At 27.0% G+C, this 19,660-nt stretch overlaps 2 protein-coding genes across 3 annotated transcripts; one reads left to right on the forward strand and one right to left on the reverse strand.

The window, feature by feature from the left end:
• Window positions 1–1,421: 1,421 nt before the first annotated feature.
• LOC130957638 (serine/threonine-protein kinase BIK1-like) lies at window positions 1,422–7,893 on the forward strand. Its single transcript, XM_057884488.1, has 6 exons — window positions 1,422–1,623; window positions 3,629–3,960; window positions 4,429–4,564; window positions 6,519–6,661; window positions 6,753–6,876; window positions 7,358–7,893. The coding sequence occupies exons 1-6, from the start codon at window positions 1,422–1,424 to the stop codon at window positions 7,891–7,893; spliced, it is 1,473 nt and encodes a 490-aa protein (XP_057740471.1).
• Window positions 7,894–8,878: 985 nt separating this feature from the next.
• On the reverse strand, window positions 8,879–14,244 carry LOC130956154 (uncharacterized). 2 transcript variants are annotated; one of them, XM_057883192.1, is made up of 10 exons: window positions 13,938–14,244; window positions 13,204–13,370; window positions 12,852–12,950; window positions 12,651–12,719; window positions 12,435–12,575; window positions 12,261–12,350; window positions 11,371–11,538; window positions 9,470–9,545; window positions 9,264–9,379; window positions 8,879–9,160 (listed from the first exon to the last, which is right to left on the reverse strand). In XM_057883192.1, exons 1-10 carry the CDS (start codon window positions 14,197–14,199, stop codon window positions 9,149–9,151), a joined length of 1,200 nt encoding a protein of 399 aa, XP_057739175.1. In that variant the 5' UTR covers window positions 14,200–14,244; the 3' UTR covers window positions 8,879–9,148. The 2 variants fall into 2 exon arrangements, with proteins under 2 accessions (XP_057739175.1, XP_057739174.1); XM_057883191.1 differs by having other exon boundaries at window positions 8,879–9,163.
• Window positions 14,245–19,660: the final 5,416 nt, after the last annotated feature.

The raw sequence follows: 19,660 nt of genomic DNA on the forward strand, positions 1-19,660 counted from the left end.
GTACCAAAATAAAGAAAATTAAAAAAAAGGTGTTACAAAAAATTTTTAATTATATTTTTCTAACACATGAAAAAAGATATGACTTAACTTATAATATTATTAACGTCTACATAACTCATTTCATTAACTATTAATGTCAAATCTAATAGTAGGACAATATTAAATCTGTTTAAATTATTTTTTTAAAATAGAAATAAAATATTTAAAATATTATAGACCAAATTAAAACTTAGCTCAAATATAGGTGATTAAAATAATACTTTATTACTTAAAAAAATTGTAACTTTTTTAAAAAAGATGTCTCTTATTTTTCTGATATTTTTATTTTCACTTAAAATATTTTATCAAACACAGTTAAATTTTAAAAAAATATTTTTATAGTTAATTTCTTAACTAATAATAATTAATTTTTTATCATAAATTTTAAATCATAAGCTTTTAAAAAATGAAAGTTAAAAAATTAAATTTTATAATAAAAAATTTAACTAATATTAACTAATTAAAAATTACTCTTCCATACTTAAAACTTATTTGGGTAAGTTGTTAATAAGTATTTTTTTTTAAAAGATATCTAAAACAATAAAAAAATTAATATTTATATGTCTCGTACAAAATATATTTTTATTTATTAATTTTGTTTTCATACAACAATATTAAAATATTTTTAATTTTTTTATTATGTTAAAATATTTTTTAAAATTAAAAATATTTTAAAAAAATGAGAATCATAAATTTTTTAAAAAAATTTTGAATTTTTGAATTTTTTTACTTTTACTTAAAAAATTCATCAAACACACTAAGTTTTTTTTAAAAAAATCTTTTATATCAAAAAAATATTTTTCTTACCACTACTTAATCACATCCATCCTAACACTTATTCTTTCATAACCGTTGACTAGATATTATTAGAACTCATGTTTGAGTTTTTAGTATTTTGAAAAGAACAATATTATAATCAACAAAATAATATTTTATTTCTCTCTAATAATTAAGCAATTTTCACTTATATTAAAAAAAAGTTCTAGATATTTTTCCATTTTCTCTCTCTCCTTTTCATATATTTTTTTCTCTCTCTCATTTAACTCATCCTAATAATGACAAGACTCTCCTTAGACCACAGTAATTGTTTTAATTTAATTACATCCATTTCTTTCATACACTCGTCAATGGTGGGAGCTTATTACAGATTCCATTTCCCTCAATAATTGTCTCTCATTTCGACTCAACCTCACTTTGGTGATGCTCTTTCCTATCTTTCCATTTATGTTTTATTTTTCATATGAATATTTAACCCATAATGTTTTTATGTTTTGTTACTAGCTCTTAATGATTGATGGGTGCACTTTTCCATTCTTGGTTTAATTTGTTCTATTTTTTTTAATTATTTTTTTATGTCTTTGATTTTGGGTGGATATGAAGACATGGCAAGTTTCAAGGAACTCTCAATGGGTGGAGTAGTCTTGAATAATTCGAGAAGAAATTCATCAAAGGAAAGAAAGAAGAAAGGTGATGAAGATGATTTAGGGCTTAAAAGAAAACTCAAACTTTGGTTTGGTTGCATGACACTGATCTTGAGATCAAAAGCAAAAGATTCTGCGAGTGATCACAAATATAAAGCAGATGGTATTCTTTTAAATTTCTTTCTTTTTCTTTTTTTTTCCTTTCTATTTTTTAAGGTTGGCATATATATGATTCACTAAATAAAACCCAAAAGAGGTGATGTGCTTTTTTTTCATATCTTGCGAAATCAATTTCTTTCTATGTCTCTCCATTTTTCCAGTTTTATCAAACTAATAAAATATTAAATATAAAAATACCTAAATATTCTATTTTTATTGATGTCTTCAACCTCATTTGACTTATTTCAAAGTAACATATAATGTGACACAATTATTTTAATATTAAATATTATTTTAGTTCTTAATATTTAATTTAAAAAATTAAAATTATGGTTGATTTTCTCTTTTTCATGCTAAAAAATGTTTCTGGTAATATTATATAAAAATATTATCATTTCTAAAGTATGCTATTGTTATTTAGATTATTTTTAATTAGTTTAATATTGATAATAATTAATTATAATAGGAGTAAATAAAAAGTATATATTGTTAATTACAAAACTTTTTTTGTATTTTTTTATTTATTTAAAATTTTTAAAGTGAGAAAAACTAATATTCTTTTTAAAAAAATATTTTATAATTAACTTTACATACTCTTTATATACTCTTATTATAATTAATTATCATCAATATTAAATTAATAAAAAATTAATCTAGATAACAGTTATAAAATATCTATGTTTATTTTTTTCTATCTAATTCACAACTACTCTTCTTCTCTAACCCTTCTTTTTGTTCTCTTCTTTTAATCATTCATCCTTTCTAAACCCTAAAAATAACTCAAAACCATTGCTGGCATCCCCTAATAATTAACTTAAGCAAATCCATTTTTGAATCTGTAGCAATATAATGCTGGCAGTGTTGTTGGATTAGAGTTTGTGATATATAAAGATCATTTTAATTTTTAATTAGCACAAATACTAACACCAAAAAATACTTCATTCTTGATTTTAATAAATAAATATTATTTATATTCACTTTTGTGTTTATACTAACTGTGAATCACAAATTTTATTTTATCTTTCCTTCTTAATTTTTTTCTTTTATATAATAATGTCCAATGTCAAAAAGGAATATATTAAAATTGATTATTTTGACCCAACTTAGCTTTTAATAAATTCTCTTTTTAATTTAAAAAATGAACTTTAAATTTCATTATTTGACTTTGACCTATGTGAAATTTTTAAGTAAAAAATATGGAATAGAGGAGTAATATCAATTATATTATATTTCCTTCTTAATTACATAAAATTAGTGTCTTATAAAGTTCATCAAGTATATTATATTAAGAAATTATTAACTTATCATTATAAGTTGATAAGAATAACTAAAATGAGAGCAGTATATCATAAAAACCTTTACTAAAAAGACATGAATTCTTAAAAAAGAAGCATAATAATATATGAATTGTCTAACACTATAAATTATTCAAAGTTTATGCAATTTTGAGTTTAAATTTATTTTCTATAATTAATTATTCCTCTCACTAAAAGAAATTACATAGTCAAAAAACGAAAAGAAAAAGGAAATTATATATTATATGCCTCATTCTAAGTAAGTCTAATATATATATACACAAAAAGCACTTAGTCCATGTAGGATTTCCCTGTTCAAAATCAATGATACTAGCTAGCTAGGTGAATAATTTTATTTTTATAATTATCATACAATTAAGGTTTAAGACATTCTTATAGTTGCATTATATATATTAGTGACTGAAAATTAATATACCTATAATGTAAATATGAGAACTTTGTAAACCTTATATTGATTTTGGTTCAAAAACTCTAAAAGTTTTCCATATAAACAAATCCTAATACAACACCAAATAAAGAGAAACAAATGATATAGATTATAGAGGAAAAAAAAATTCTACTTCTAATGTTCTACACAACCCTAGCTAGCAACCCTAAACTCTTAACACTTTGCATATATGTAATTTTAATTTTAATTTATTTTCCAAGTGATTTAACTTGTGAATAATTCGATCTCTCATAAAATAAATCCAGGAATAGAGGAGAAAATTATTGATCCCATATCATCAACTCCAAGCAATTCACCAAATTTTCATGGGCCTGGTGGATCCAGCATCACTACTCCTATAGTAATAATTGATGAAGAAAGCGTGGTTAATCCAAAAAGTTTTACATACAAACAGCTAAAGTTGGCAACAAAAAATTTCAAGAGAGAGCATTTTCTTGGTGAAGGAGGATTTGGAAGTGTCTTCAAAGGATGGCTTAGTAGAGATGATGCTATGACTCCAACAAAACCTGGAATGGGGATTCCTGTTGCGATTAAATCTCTAAACCAATTCGGTCTTCAAGGCCATCAAGAATGGCTCGTATGATCACTATCAACTAACTCAATTATATATTTTTCATTTCAATTTATATTATATTCATCATCAATTATTTGAATAAGTATACGGAATCAAGTTTTAATTAGTCAATATTAATTTTTTTATTATAAAACCAAATTTTAAATTTTTTTGAAAATTTATAAATTTTAATATAGAATTTAAAATTTAGAATTTAAAATCTAGAATAAAAAATTATTTTAAAAATTAATCAAAAAAATAATTTCCTAATCAAAATAAATTTTTTTATCTCATATATGCATACACTTCTGTATATATATATATCCATGCTTTCAATTTGTATTTGAGTTTTCCCCATAAAAAGCACCTAAGAAATTTTTCTTTTTATTTTTTATTCTTTCATTTATAGTGTTGCAAAATGTTTATGATATATAATATATGTTTTTAAACTATGAGAGTGTTTTGAGTGATAGATGGTTGTGTACATGGCAGGCTGAAGTAAACTATCTGAGTCAGCTAAAGCACCCAAATTTAGTGAAACTAATTGGATTTTGCAATGAAGATGATAAGATGCTGCTTGTTTATGAGTTCATGCCTCGTGGAAGCCTTGAATCCCATCTCTTTAGGAGTAAGTCTATATATTATTTCTGGTTATTATTATTATTAAAGAGTTGTTTGTTTCTCATCTATCTATATATAATACATGTTTGATTTATTATTTGCATGCTAATTACCTTATTTGTTTAGATTATTTATCAAACATACTGATTATATTGGCTTCGATTTATTTTGTTTAACTATATATATAAGATTTCTTGAATAAAATTACAGTATCTTAGCTTTAACTACTACTCTCTTTTTTCATTGAGAGTTAATACTTAATAGAATAATAGCTATCTAATTATGAAAAAAAAAAAATAAAAAGGAGTGTGTATATATATAGAAGTTCATTTTATTTTTTTAAATCTTTTCCTTTTTTTTAACTCAAATCAAACAAAAATTTATGAACAAACCATTATTGGTTTTAATCTCATGACAATAAGAAGTTTGTTATTTCAGCACATGTTCATTTTAAGATACTAAAAAAATCTACACTATTGGAGTGCAGAGAAAAAGAATTATGATCATTATTGTCTCTTTCTTTTTTTTTTTTTTTTTTGTTTCTTTAACTCCAAGAACTAATGCAGCTTTGATGTCACATCTTAATATCGAGATTTTGATGTGTTCATAAAACTTCTATTCCTGTTATAGCCATGTAAATGTATATACATCTTCTATGTAGCACTTTCATAATTCTTTAATTATATAATTCTAATCAATCTTTTTACTTATTAAAATGCTTAAATATTATAAATAGATAATATATATTGTACATATATGTATATTTGTTAGGTACTTCATAAATATTAATTTCCTTTTATATATACACTATATATGATTTGCGTTTTATTTAAGACAGAGTAAAAATTAAAAGTAAATCTTAGCTTATCATTCTTTATATAAAATCAAAATTATTATTTCCTCCTCTAAGAAAACAAGCTAATAACACTCCTTCCTATCCTATATTGAGAATGAGAAACACACTCTTTGTCCTTGTGATAGCATACAAATATTATTACATTAATTTTTTAAAAACTGAGATTCATAGTTTTCTTTAAATCAAATGTAAATTTATGTTTATGAGGTTGTTATATGTTAATAACTTAATTCAGATAGATATATACCTTGTTGATAATATGTGGATTGAAAATGGTAAGGGCTTCAGTTAATGTTAATGTATATATGTAGCATATAATATAATTATCACTTCTATGAATGCATTGATTAGAACTCTTTTAAAACCTGTTTCGAAACTTTTCTTTGTGGTACAATAATTTTTCTTCCTCTTCTTGTTGTTGTTTCACAATATACATGAAATAAAGAGTATAATAATAATAAGTAATTTAGTAATTTATTCTTGATAAGTTCTACCGTGATTTTTAAAATTAACAGTACATCAAGTTAATTTCTGATATTCTAATTTCACTATTTTATATTTTTTTTAATTCGAAAAAAATGCATCAAGTTAATCTTAACTCCTTTTTCATTAAATGTGATATATTGCTTTGAGGAACTAATTAACTTAGTGTGTATTTTTTTTTTTCAAATTGAGCAATTAAAATAGTATAATTAGAATCTCAAAAATTAAATTGGTACAAAACGTTAATCTCAAATACCATGTTGAAGTTTAACTGTTACTAATTTAGACTTAAGTAGTTCTACAATAGTTTTTTAAATTAACTGTGCATCAAGTTAATTTTTAATATTTTAATTGTATTATTTTATTTTTTTAGAATAAAAAAAATACATCAAATTAGTCCTAATTTCTTTTTCGTTACATGTGATATATTGCTCCGAAAAATTAATTAACTTAGTGCATTTTTTTAAAAAATCTGAGAGATTAAAATAGTGTAATTAGAATAATAGAATCTCAAGAATTAAATTAGTATAAAATGTGAATCTCAATACATTGGGACTTAACTGTTAGCAATTTAATTAATTAATTGAGAATATAATGTTTGTTTATATGCATGATCCATCAGGAGCTGTGGTGTTTCCATGGTCCATCAGAGTGAGAATAATGCTTGATGCTGCAAAGGGACTTGCATATCTTCATGAGAAGACTCAGAATAAGAATGCAGTTATTTTTCGAGACTTCAAGACTTCTAATATTCTCTTGGACAAGGTAAATATATATATATATATCAATCAATAATTATATATTTGTATTTAATCCACACAACAACTCATATGTTTAATTTCCTTTTAATTTTAAGGAGTTCCATGCAAAGCTATCGGACTTTGGTTTTGCAAGGGATGGACCTGAGGGAGATAAAACTCACATATCAACTAGAGTCATGGGAACCCATGGCTATGCTGCCCCAGAATATGTCATGAATGGTTAGTTACCTTATTTTATTAACAAAATAATAATGTTACATGGTCAGTTAATATTATTATTTTTTACTAGTATTTAGTCAATAATAATTTTTATTCATATTTATACGAATTTTATATATAAGAAATATATAATTTATCCTTATATTTATTAAAATTTGTACACATGAATTAATATAATTTGCATTCACATTTTTTGAAATTTGTATACATTAATTAATAAAATTTATTTGTTAAAAATAATTTAGTATTTGTGTTAGTCAAATAATAACAAAAAATACTAAAAGTATTAACTTTCAAAAATTTTTCTTAACAAAATTAAGGACACTTCGGATGCATTTGGTTTATATTTTTATATTTTTATTTTCTGTTTTATAATTTAATAAAAGAAAAACAAATAGATAAAAATAAGAAATACACAGAACATGTTAAACTATATTAAAACTATATTAAGTGTATACTAAAATCAATTAAATACGTACAGGGCACTTGAGTGCGAAGAGTGATGTGTATAGTTTTGGAGTGGTGATGCTGGAGATGGTGACAGGAAGGAAGGTGATAGACAGACAAAGGGCACATAGTGAGATGAACTTGGTGAGATGGGCACTGCCCTTAATAAGGGACAATGGAAGGAACAGCCATATACTCCTCATTGACCCAAGGCTTTATGGCCATTACTCTGCAAAGGCTTCCCTTAAGGCACTTAAGTTGGCCTCTCGCTGCCTCCGCTTCAACCCTTCCATGAGACCTACCATGGATTCAGTTGTTCAATCCATCATCAACTTCCCTCAAGAAGCCTCACCTCTTCCAATTCCTCCTCCTCCTCCTCCTCCTCCTCCTCGTCTTAATACTAACTCCAACAAGTATGGTCTTGTTTCTTCTGCTTCTGCTTCCAGGACCAGCGTGCCCACTCGCTTTCAGGCTTCGCCGTGCCACCTCAACCACCACCACCAAGCTCATGTTGCTTCAACTTCATCAACACCAGCAAGGCCTAATGTTGCAATTGATCAAAGACGTTGAATAAAAATAACTGCAGGGAGTTACCTTATTTTATTATATATAGAAAATAATAAATAATAAATAGAAAAAAAGATAAATAAATTTTTTATTTTTATTTCGAAAACAAATAAATTTTTTATCAAACTTAATTATACATAAATCTCTGACTTTTGTGATTTGGAGGCACATAAATTCTTTCGTACAAGATTAAATTATCACTAAAAGAGTTTTTGTCTCTTATTATTTACAGAAGTCAGAAAATTATTTATATTTTAATTTTGTAAAAGGTTTATTTTGTTTTCATGATAAATAAAAAATAAAAGACTTATTTATTTTTTTCTCTAATAATAAATATAGAAATAACTCAAATAAGGACCTCAGAAATTTCTAGGACTGTGGTTAACCAAAGACTTTTTTGATTTGTTATTTGTCGTTCATTTATCTATATCCAAAGACTGATGATGATATGGGATTTTCTTTAATTTCTTGGTGTCGTTTGATTAAGTGTTTTTTTTTTTTTTTTGGTGACTTGATTAAGTGTTTTTAAACATGGAGTTATGTTATTTGTGCTTTCTTACTCTTAAACACTGCATCAATTCATTCTATCTCCTCCACTATTGGATAAGATATTGATGAATTGGGAGAGCAAGTTCAGTTTCTCTTTTTTGAAATGCATTGAAAAATTTTTTTACTTTTAAAATGTTTTCTCTAGTTTCTCTAGCTTATACATCTTTCTTTTATCTAACATTGTTTTGTACACATAAAAACGTTTTAATTAGGCAGATTTTAGACTTAACTCTTGAAATTTATATGTCGTCGGTGTTTTCTACATTTGTTTCTCTCATTAAACACAATATAACTATCATCTGTGCTAGGTACATTAGTATAAAATACATTTTAGAATATAAAATATACATTAAAAATAAATTAAATACGTATTTATATATAAACGTATAAGCTAATTTTAGTATACACATAACATTTTTGTATAAATATATATGATACTCGTAAACTAAAATCAATAAATAAATAAAAACGAGCTTCTAGTTTCAGGCGTAAGATACACTTTTTCTAAGAAATTATTTACTAACACATTTTTTTGTAACATTAAAATCATGATGATTGATGAAGGTATAAAGCATGTAATAGCCTGTAACAATCTGTTAACTCTCAGCTTCATAACACTCTTGATCAAGGCCTGAACCGTTCCATGTCTTGGAACTCAGAGGTGCACCCTTTCGCTGCTTGGTTCGCCACCCGGCAAAACCAATTGCTTCTAGTTCCTCCCCTGCTGATGATAATGTAACAACAAAAATTCACAAAGGGAATGAAAAACCATCATTTCATTCATTTGAATATGAATACATTGTTTATTTGTTTCAGATCTCAACTATGAATTCTTGAATCTCTATTCCTGTATGCCGAGCCCCTCCTTGCACTCGTAACAGAATTTCGTCTCCGACTTTGAGTGATGTCACCGGAACAGCTGTTTTTGACAGGGCTTCACCTAGATAGGGCAGCAGATAACATTTTAGGGTGGGAAATAAAAATAAGAAACAAAAGATAGAAAAAAAAAAACGAAAACAAACTGAATTACCTTGCGGCGGACAAATCAAGGCTACGGTTTCTGCATTCTGCAAAAGGATGCTGACAGTTTGACTATCTGAGTCTCTCTGGAACAGCGCAATTGTTTACCATATCAATGTCTCGGCGCAGTATCAGAACAGAAACTAAAGAATCATAAGATAGCTTAATAATGCTCTTTTAGCATGGGGCCTTAAAGGCAAGATTTTTTCCGTCTATTTATGTCAAAATTTTGCATTTGAGTTGTTCACATGACACAATTGAAGCTTTTTGCAACTTGTTGCCACACAGTGAATAACCATAATTTGGAATATACCTAAAGACAGTTAAATGACATAGCTAATACATACCCATTCTATAAAAAACCATACTAAAATTAGACACCAAAATCAGCCTCCAATGTAGAATATACATTGAAATACAAAATACACATTAAAAATGAATTTACATATATTTATACACAAATACTTGGTGGTTGATTTTAGTATACAAACAACATTTTTGTTCTACAAAATATTAGTATACGTAATTAGATATTCTACTTAACTAGTGTAGTTGTAATGTAACTACTATTTACTCTGCTGTGAATGATAATCATCTCTTCCACTCAACTAATGCCTTTTAAAAACGCTTGTGCTTTGAGTGCTTGTCTTCACTTATTCTAAATTTCTAATGTTAGTTCAAATTTCAGGAAGTTTTTGATCCAAAAGAGAAGTTTTAGTGTTATATTTTGTGACCAATATATCACAAGAAAAAAAAGAATGGTGGTTGTATCCAGGGACGGATATAAGGGAGGGCGAGTGGCGGCCTCGGCCCCCCCAACTTTTTTTAAGAGTAATAAGTTATTATGTATAATTTAATTTTTTTAAAAAAAATATTTAGTATTTAGTCTAGTATAAATAAAAATTCAGTCTAATTTAAATATTAATAATTTTTAATATTTAAAAAGTAAGTAACAATATTAAAGAAATTTGAAAAATATATTATTACTAATATTTTTTAATTAAATAAAAAATTTCAAATATCATAAAGTGAATTCTTTTTCTTCTTATAGCCGTCTTTTTTTATTCATTTGGTATTAATTCTCTCTGTTTCTACTGCTACAATTAAGAGATCTTTTTCAACTATGAATATTGTGAAAAAGAACTTAGAAACAAAATAAAAGATGAATTTCTTGATAATTTTCTTTTAATTATATTGAAAAGAAAATTACTGAAAAATTTTACACAAATTCTATTATCGGTGAATTTTATGATCGACCATTTCGTTAGTAAAAAGTATACACATATTTCTTTTTACTTTAAAATATATTCTTTGTCAATATATTTTTGTAATACATCTTATATTATATAATTTTTTTACATAATTTTTAATATTATATGTGTTATTGGCCCTCCCATAATATCGTTTCTGGATCCGTCCCTGGTTGTATCTTCAACTTCTGAGTTTTCATATATGGATCTATCAGAGCAATGAATCGTGGTTATAGATATCAAATATTTCCCAAATGGAAGACAACACTAAATGCAGATTTCACATTGAATATCCAATCTTTTATCTTTATTATTTTTTTAATGCTACTCATTAAGGCTATCTTTCAGATTTTTATTAATGGCTATGAAAGCGGGATAAGTAATGAGAAACTCATAGTAACAGTATAGTATACATGTAATCGTTTATAAAGTATAGTTTGTATAAAACAATTATCAATCAGCTATTTGAAAATTAAAGTGGAACTGTGTCTTCTGTTAAGATCTATGATCGAAAGAAAGATTGAGGCTGAACAAGTAATTAAGTGATGATGCAATTTTAAATAGGCTACCAACAATTAAAGGCTTCAAAGATGGTTCCTTAAAACAGTCACAAACTCATTAAAGAAGTTGCAGTCGAAACATTATAAGAAAAACTGCAAACCTTTGCCTCCACGAGGATTAGCGGTCTAGTCTCTATCTTAACACGCCCGACAATTGCGACTCGTTGCCGGCCCTGCTGATCAACTACAATAACTTCTTTTCCTGATTTCAGTTCTGACAGGTAGCACGTTCTTCCTCCAGGAACAGCAACATAGGCATGTACTGGTCCCTGTTATGCGAATTAATTGGTTAAAAGGATTCCATAAAACTAGTTTCGAATCACAGTTAACATTTTAAACCGGAGACTGAAACACATTAAGCATACATATGCTGATTTTAGTGAACAAAATGAGGCATGAAACATTTGAATAGTTTCAGCTACCAGATGAATAACTAACTTATCTCCTATCAGTTTCTTTTTATTAACACTTCCTGAACACATAAGTTACATTCAAATATCATGAGAAAGGGGAAAGAAATCGATCAAAACTTAAATACAGTTGGAATAAAAGTTTCACCAAAATCTTCTTTGAAAAGTAAATGAACTGATTTAGTGCAAAGTAAAATAGATATTACCAAATTCAAAATTTACAAGAAAAGAAAAATTAACAAACTCTGAAGTTCCATCTATGAAAAAACCTTTACAAGCATGCGCATAGCAATAAATATAATCTACATGCATTTCCAATGCTTTCAAATCACTAAAACTATTTCGGATTTATGCTTATTAACTTCTATAAATAAGTTAACGAAATACTAGATCCAGTTATTCACATTTCAGTGTAAATGGTGATAATTACAGACATCGTGACAGAAACCTTTTCCCAATCAGGTTTAATCGTTGATTTCGCATCGCCGCTCCATTATTGCGAATTTTGGTTATAGGTAGTTAATCTTATCCAAGGTCTAAGGTGAGGAATACATTTTTTCCAAGATTAAAAAGCGACTTACAGCATTCACCCGAAAAGGCCTGCTTGCAATATAATTTGATTCCAAGCATTCTGAGTGAACAAGAAATAATCCTCTAGCGAAAGATCCAACCTGCAAAAGATATTTTACCAATAAGAAAGGCCGCCACACTAGACTAGCCAAAAAAATTATTTTACAGCGGAAATGGATGCATACCATAAGTCCTTCACCAGGTTTCATAAGACTGCAAAGATCTACACAAACACGATCCCCCATTCCAGCCACCTGAATGCGTGTCACGGTGGCTTTGGTCAAGCTCAGTAGATTGCTTTCTTCGGCTCTTTTGTCAAAATATTCCTGACAGTTCCAAGCTGATATAAGAGGTCAAGCTGCATGACTCAAGTCAAGAAACTTCACCTGTGTGTAGATTACCTTTAGCTCAAGAACATGTTCGACATCTTCTACTTTTAAGACTATTCCATCTAAACCATGTTCAAGTGCCTACAAAGTTCAAAGGGTGCAACTATAAGGAGAAAGCAGGAAGAAAAACAAGAGAACTATACATTATCTGGTTACATGAGCTTTGACAATTAAAAAAGTCTACTTCATTAGTCTCCCAAGTATATTACCTACCTCAAGAAAAATCTTGGCTTTGGATGTACTGTTGGAGATCGCAAACACTCTCTTCTGGCTGTTATGAAATGCGGCGATTATATTCTCTGCAGGTATTACCTAATTGCATACAAGGAAAATTAGCATTTATATGTTATTAATAATAAATGTCAATTATTGATTATAGAAAACAAATTACAAACTATTATTATGCATTTAAAAGATAGTATGGGGCCATGCAGAAACATATCATGCTATCTTGCAAAGCTAATCAGCATATGAACAATAGAAAAAATGGTCAATGGATGAAGAGATGCTTGGAAACAATACATTTCATCAAAATTCTTCGAGAAGAATGCAAAAACAAACATACCTGCCAATCCAACAGATTAACTACAATGTTCTCTGATTGCTCATCCTCAGGTCTAAGGCGCTCTAGTTCCTCTGGAGTCGAAACATCAATGACTGAGGCTACCCTTTTACCTTGTCCATCCAAAATCTCTCCTTCACCAACAAAAAGGGGGAATATTACTGCAACGGCTGTACCTCCAGCATGGCCAAAATTCAAAATTCATCAAATTAGACATGTCATCGATATCCACTTCACCATAACTCAAACTCCATTGTACTCACCACCAACAACATACAAAACAATTATGGTACTCTTCTGGATCAAAGCATAAACAAAGCAGAAAGAGAACTAATTTCAATCAAAACATTTTTCTACACAACCATCTGAGTACGTATTCAAGGCAAGCCTCTGAACTACAGAAAAGTTGATGCTGCTTCGTGACGTGAAGGTGAAAAGTTTAAATTATCTTAGAAACAACATCTCAGATTGCAGGGAAAGGCTGCATACTATTCTAGGAAATTACAACAACTCTGCTAGCTTAACTCCACAAGAAATTCCAATGAATCAACAATCCAATTTGTCAGAATTCTTGATAAACTGTATATATTGCTACAATCCAACCGTAACGACTAAATCAACCTAATATCAAACTATAAATCAATAGAAAATTAGTAAAAGATATACTTAGATAGTAGTGTATTATTCAGGTGATATGAAGTGCAATTGGTAAAACCCTAAAAAAAGAGAAGACATACAGGACCAATGGTGAGCAAGGTTTTGATGGGGAGAGGAGAAGAGGAAAGTGTTCCATCCTCTCTCAAGAGCAGAAGTCATGACGTGCTGGGTAGTGGTCCATATCCACACGGTCTTTGAGTTCTTCATTGAGGTTGAAGGAACAATGGCAGTTGCAGTTGCAGATGTATTTTTGTTATTTGGGATTGTGAGAAATGAAGAGAATTGATGAATGGGGCGATGTAGAGGAACAAGTGATGAAGTGAAACAACACACTGAAGCCATCGCACATTTTCTTGTTCTTCCTCAGCACTAGCTTAGCTTCTTGCTAGTGGCTCCAACACCACTCCAAAGAAAATTATTTTTTTATTTTTGAAAAATCATAAATTAAAAAAATTTATTTATTATATATTTATTTTCTCTCAAATAAACTATCAATTTCTATTTAACATTGTACTGGTAAAAAACCGAAAAATGGTCATTTTTATCATAAAAATTTAGAATAACGATAAATTTATACATAAATAAAAGAATAAGGATTCAAATCAATTTTTGAAATTTTTAAAATTACACACTTTAATTTTTAAAATTTTTAAATTGACAAAATAATTCTTAATATTTATTTTTGTTAGTTAATATAGTTTTTTATTAGTCACTAACGATGAGTGCTGGTATTAAACATTAACTCGCATACATAGTCATTGAATATCCGCCATTTGAACAAATCAATCTCAGAAAATTTTAAAAAGTTTCAAAAAATACCTAAAAAAAATAAAAAATGACAAAATACTCCTTTTAAACTATTTATATATAATTATTTTTAAATTAACAAATTTTAATTTCTAATATTTTCAGTCTATTATCTTAAATTTAATTATTTATATACAAATTTTTTATATATTTTTAAAATAATTATAAATTAATTTTAAAAAGACACTATTTTCAAAATAAAATTATTTAAAATAAATGAGCCCATATTTTTTATCACGCAAGATATTAATTTAATTTATAGGTTTCATATTCTATGATTATTCTTTAATGATAAATAAAAAAATAAGCTAGTGTTGTTTGAAAAAATACGAAAAGAAGTAAGCTTCTCAAAGTAGTCCTTCAAATTATATTCGAATCTCATAATAGTCCATAAATTCATATGTATCCCTAAAGTTGCACTCCGAAATTCAAAGTCGTTCTTCAAGCATTTTCCGTTAACTAGACACCATCGAAAAGCTGAAGTGAACTAGCTCCCTTTTAACACTTTGGCAAAATAATTGATAAGTGATGTGGAGGAGGAAATATTTTGATGGCAATTTAGTTCCTGAATCAATTTTAAAAATCCTAACCCCAAAATTGAAAACCGCTATCTACATCTCTTTTCTTCTCTTCTCTAACCTCGCAAACCTTCTCCTTTCCATCTTCAAATTTAATGGCTATAGCTAGTTCGAGCAACACATTTGGGAGCTCAAAAAATCTACACTCTAATCAATATTCTATAAGTTTTACAGATGATCAAGTGATGCTGGCTTGGAGCGGGAGGAGATTTGCAGCAACGGCTATGTAGGAAGTAGAAGAGGCAATAATAATAAAGCAGAAGCTATGATGAAAGTGGAGGAAACAACACTAGTGACAACGGTGATAACAACAATAATGAAATTCAAAGTACCAATTTCACAACAATCACCCCAATCCTAACAATATAATATATATTGAATTCGAAAACTTGCAACTGTAAAAATAGGTGAAAATGCATAGGAATTCTTATCGATATTAAGATGAATCCATAAATCAATCTGTAAAGATTGAAAACATATAGTCAATAACAGTAAGTATAGGTGCTCTACCTAATTCTTTTTTTCGCAAACGACGACGACGACGAAAAAACCAACTGTCGAGATCAGTTGAGTTTTGAAGGAAGATGTTGCAACAATGTCACTCAGAGCAAGCGCTAATTAAGAGAGAGTTTTGAAGGAAAAAGTTTGTGTTTCTGTTTTAGAAGGGAGAGAAAATATTGAGTGAATGATCATAAGCTTCTGCCCATGAAACAACGTCGTTTGGCCCAAATTAGGCACCAAACCAAATATTATGTCGTTATGGGCTTGCCAACATGTCAAAAGGGAGTCCACCTCAGCTTTCCAATGGCGCTTAGTTGACAGAAAATGCTTGAAGGACGATTTTGAATTCCATAGTGCAATTTCAGGGATGCATATGAGTAACTATTAATTTCAGGGACTATTATAAAATTCGAGTGTAACTTGAAGGACCACTTTAAGACTTACCTTGATAGAAAAACTTCCATTTAACATCAAAATTTTTTATATAAACAATTGAACATATTTGTACAAATATGTATAAAAACAATACTATGAAATTTGTATGCAGTACGAACCAAGTTAACTATGAATTTAAATTTGTAAGTTTTGGTTAACTACGAGGTCAATATAGATAATTTACAAAATCTCAATGTGAAATTCTTAATACTTTGCAATATTTAAAGAAGAAACGTCTTGACAAATTCAAGTATTCTGTTTCGAGTTTTTAAAAATTTTAAAATTTAGTAGTTGTAATATTATACAAAATAGACTTGCAATTAAAGTTTTTTATACTACCTAAGTTAGTACTTATGTCAAGCAAAAATATATCATTTTTACTTAAGAATATTTTTTTAAATTTATTTTTTATTTGTTATTATTATAGTCTCTACATCATCTCAATATAAATATTATAAATTAATGATTAAATAATTTTATTTTTTATGATATTTTAATGATAATAAATAAAATTATTGTTTAATTTAAATTTTGTTATTTTTGTATTCTTTATTTATTATATATTTTTTAATAATATTTTATTATTATGATTAATAAAAATATTACAAGATTTTTGAAAACGATTAAAAATATTAGAAGGAATTGCTTTAAAATTTTTAAAATATTTCAAAAATTATTTTAAGATTGTTTAAATTTTTTTAGGATTGTTTCATATTTTATTCTAAGAATTAATTTGTCTAATTTGCACACGTAGACACACAACAACTATGTGTATAAATTAACGTTCTAAATTAGTAGTCATCGTTAATTAATAATAAAAAATTTATATTATCTAATAGAAAAAGTAAACGTTAGAAATTTATTTATATATTTAAAATATAAAAAATTAAAATAACAAATTTTAAAAATTTTAATAACTAATTTAAATAATTACTCTAAATAAAATTAATATTTATATATTTTTATGACATAAAAACTAACAAAATTATCTTTCGTAAATATAAAATTAATTTTATTTATTTATAGTTAAATTTATCGGTGTTTTATAGTTTTATGATTAAAAAATAATAGTTTAATCGTCTCTCTCTGTCTTTATAATGTGACTACCGACTAGTGCCTAAAAGGCTAAAAGAATAAAGAAGACTGTCACCTAAACCATTTTTTTAAACACCAATATATATATATATATATATATATATATATATATATATATATATATATATATATATATATATATTGATTTCAAAGAAAGAGAATATACAAATTGAATGTATAATCAATCCCTTTTATAAATAAGTCTTAGCAACACTTCATAACCGTTGAAATGTAACCATTATTAATTTATTATGATATTTTGACATATAAATTATATATTAATAAACTAAATTTAAGTTTAATTTATATATATTTAAATAAATTTAAAATAAACAATTTAACTAGCAAATAGAAATTCATCAGTTAAATTAATAATTAAATAGTTTAATATCTTAACTGAATTAATTATAGATTTAGTTTTAGTAACTACTATTAATTACAAAAAAACTATTAGTAACCTTTTTTTTTTATAAATTTTAGTGTAACTTTTTTTTTAGTCAGATAGATTTGAATGCTTCCAATTTTAAGCATTATATCACCACATTTCTTTGTTTTTCAATAACTATTTTTCACCAAATATTTTTTATTTCATAATGGTTAAACATTAAGTAGTTAAAAACAAAAAATCAAAGGGAAGAGATCCAAGCAAAAAACAAAAAGCATAATACCAAAATCTATTTGATATGAAATGTAATAAGATAGAAAATTAAAAGAAAGCAACTCTTCTACTTCAATTTAATTTTTTGATGCAACAGCTAAGAAAATTACTCTATTTCTCTTGTTCACATTTAAATTTCTTAAAAAAATTCAAAAAAAATTTCATTCATCAAAATTAAAAAAAAATAGCTATAAAATTTTAGAGATTTTTATATTTCTTAAATTAAAATCCTAACTCATAAGTTCACTAAAATAAAAATGAGTCAAATCATAATTGGGCCTAAAACAAACAAAACAAAATAAGATAAAATAAACATAAAATAAGTTTTAAAATAAATATTAAAAAAGTGATGCATATTTAATTCAACTTGACTAACGAGAGTCTTTAATACAACTTATAAATAGTAAGACGTTTGGCTTTCCATAATCGTTAACCATTATCTTTCCAATTCTTGATGCATCTCTTGAAAAAATAATTTAGCTACGTTTGTAATTCTTTTATTCTCTTAGTTGTTGCTCTTGTAATTAAACGAATTGATATATGACAATTTTCAGTTTGTCCCATAGAGCTCGTATCATTTCCTCACTCCTGAAAAAGATTCGTCTGCATCCAAATCAAAAGGAAGAATCAGAGACATTAAAAGTAGCTGACATATTATACTCACTTGAAAGGTTAATTTTGTAAATATTGTTATTGATCCTTTCGAGTACCTAAAATAGACCATCACCTCTAGGGTCTAACTTGAATTTTTTTGGATAGGAAACATCTTCTTTCTCAAATGAACCCATACCCAGTCATCAGGTTTAAAGACAAGTTATCTTCGACCTTTATTCACCCTTTGAGCTGGTAATCTATTTTTCTTTTCAATCAACTTATGTACTTTTAAGTACATTGCTTTAACATTTTCATCTTTACCTTCTATATCCAAGCTAACAAGATCACTCAAAGACAAAGGTAGTAAGTCCAAAATAGTTAAAGGATTAAAATCATACACAAGTTCAAAAGGAGAAAAACCTGTAGAAGAATGAATTGTTCTATTATAAGCAAACTCAATAAAAGGTAAACAATCTTTCTAAATTTTTAGATTCTTACTAACAACAACATCTATTAAGGTCTCTAATGTTCTATTTACTACTTCAGTTTAACTATCAGTCTAAGGATGACAAGTAATAGAGTATAATAGTTTTGTGCCCAATTTATCTCATAACACTTTTCTAAAATGACTCAAATTTTGCATCATGATCAGAAGCAATAGTTGGTGAATACCATGCAAGCGCACAACCTCTCTAAAGAACAAATCAACAATATTTGTGGATCATCAATTTTATGGTATGCAATGAAATGAGACATTTTACTAAACCTGTCTACCACAACAAAAATGCTATCTCTACCTTTCCTAGTTCGAGGCAAATTAAGAACAAAATCCATAAAAATATCAACCTACGAATGCACAGGAACCGGTAAGGAGTATACAAACTATGTGGTAAAGACTTAGATTTAGCCTATTTACATATAATACACTTAAGACAAAAATTTTCAACATTCCTACGCATATGTGTCTAGTAAAAATATCCAGATAACACATTCAATGTCTTATACACACCAAAATAACCCATCAAACCCTCCATTATGTGATTTTAGAACAAGTAAGTCTCTAAGGTAGCGTTTGTTTTTAAAGATAGAACAGAATTTGACACTGACACAGAGACAATAGGACAGAGACATTAAA

Source organism: Arachis stenosperma, chromosome 10 (genome assembly GCF_014773155.1).
Source record: "Arachis stenosperma cultivar V10309 chromosome 10, arast.V10309.gnm1.PFL2, whole genome shotgun sequence".
NCBI lineage: Eukaryota > Viridiplantae > Streptophyta > Magnoliopsida > Fabales > Fabaceae > Arachis > Arachis stenosperma.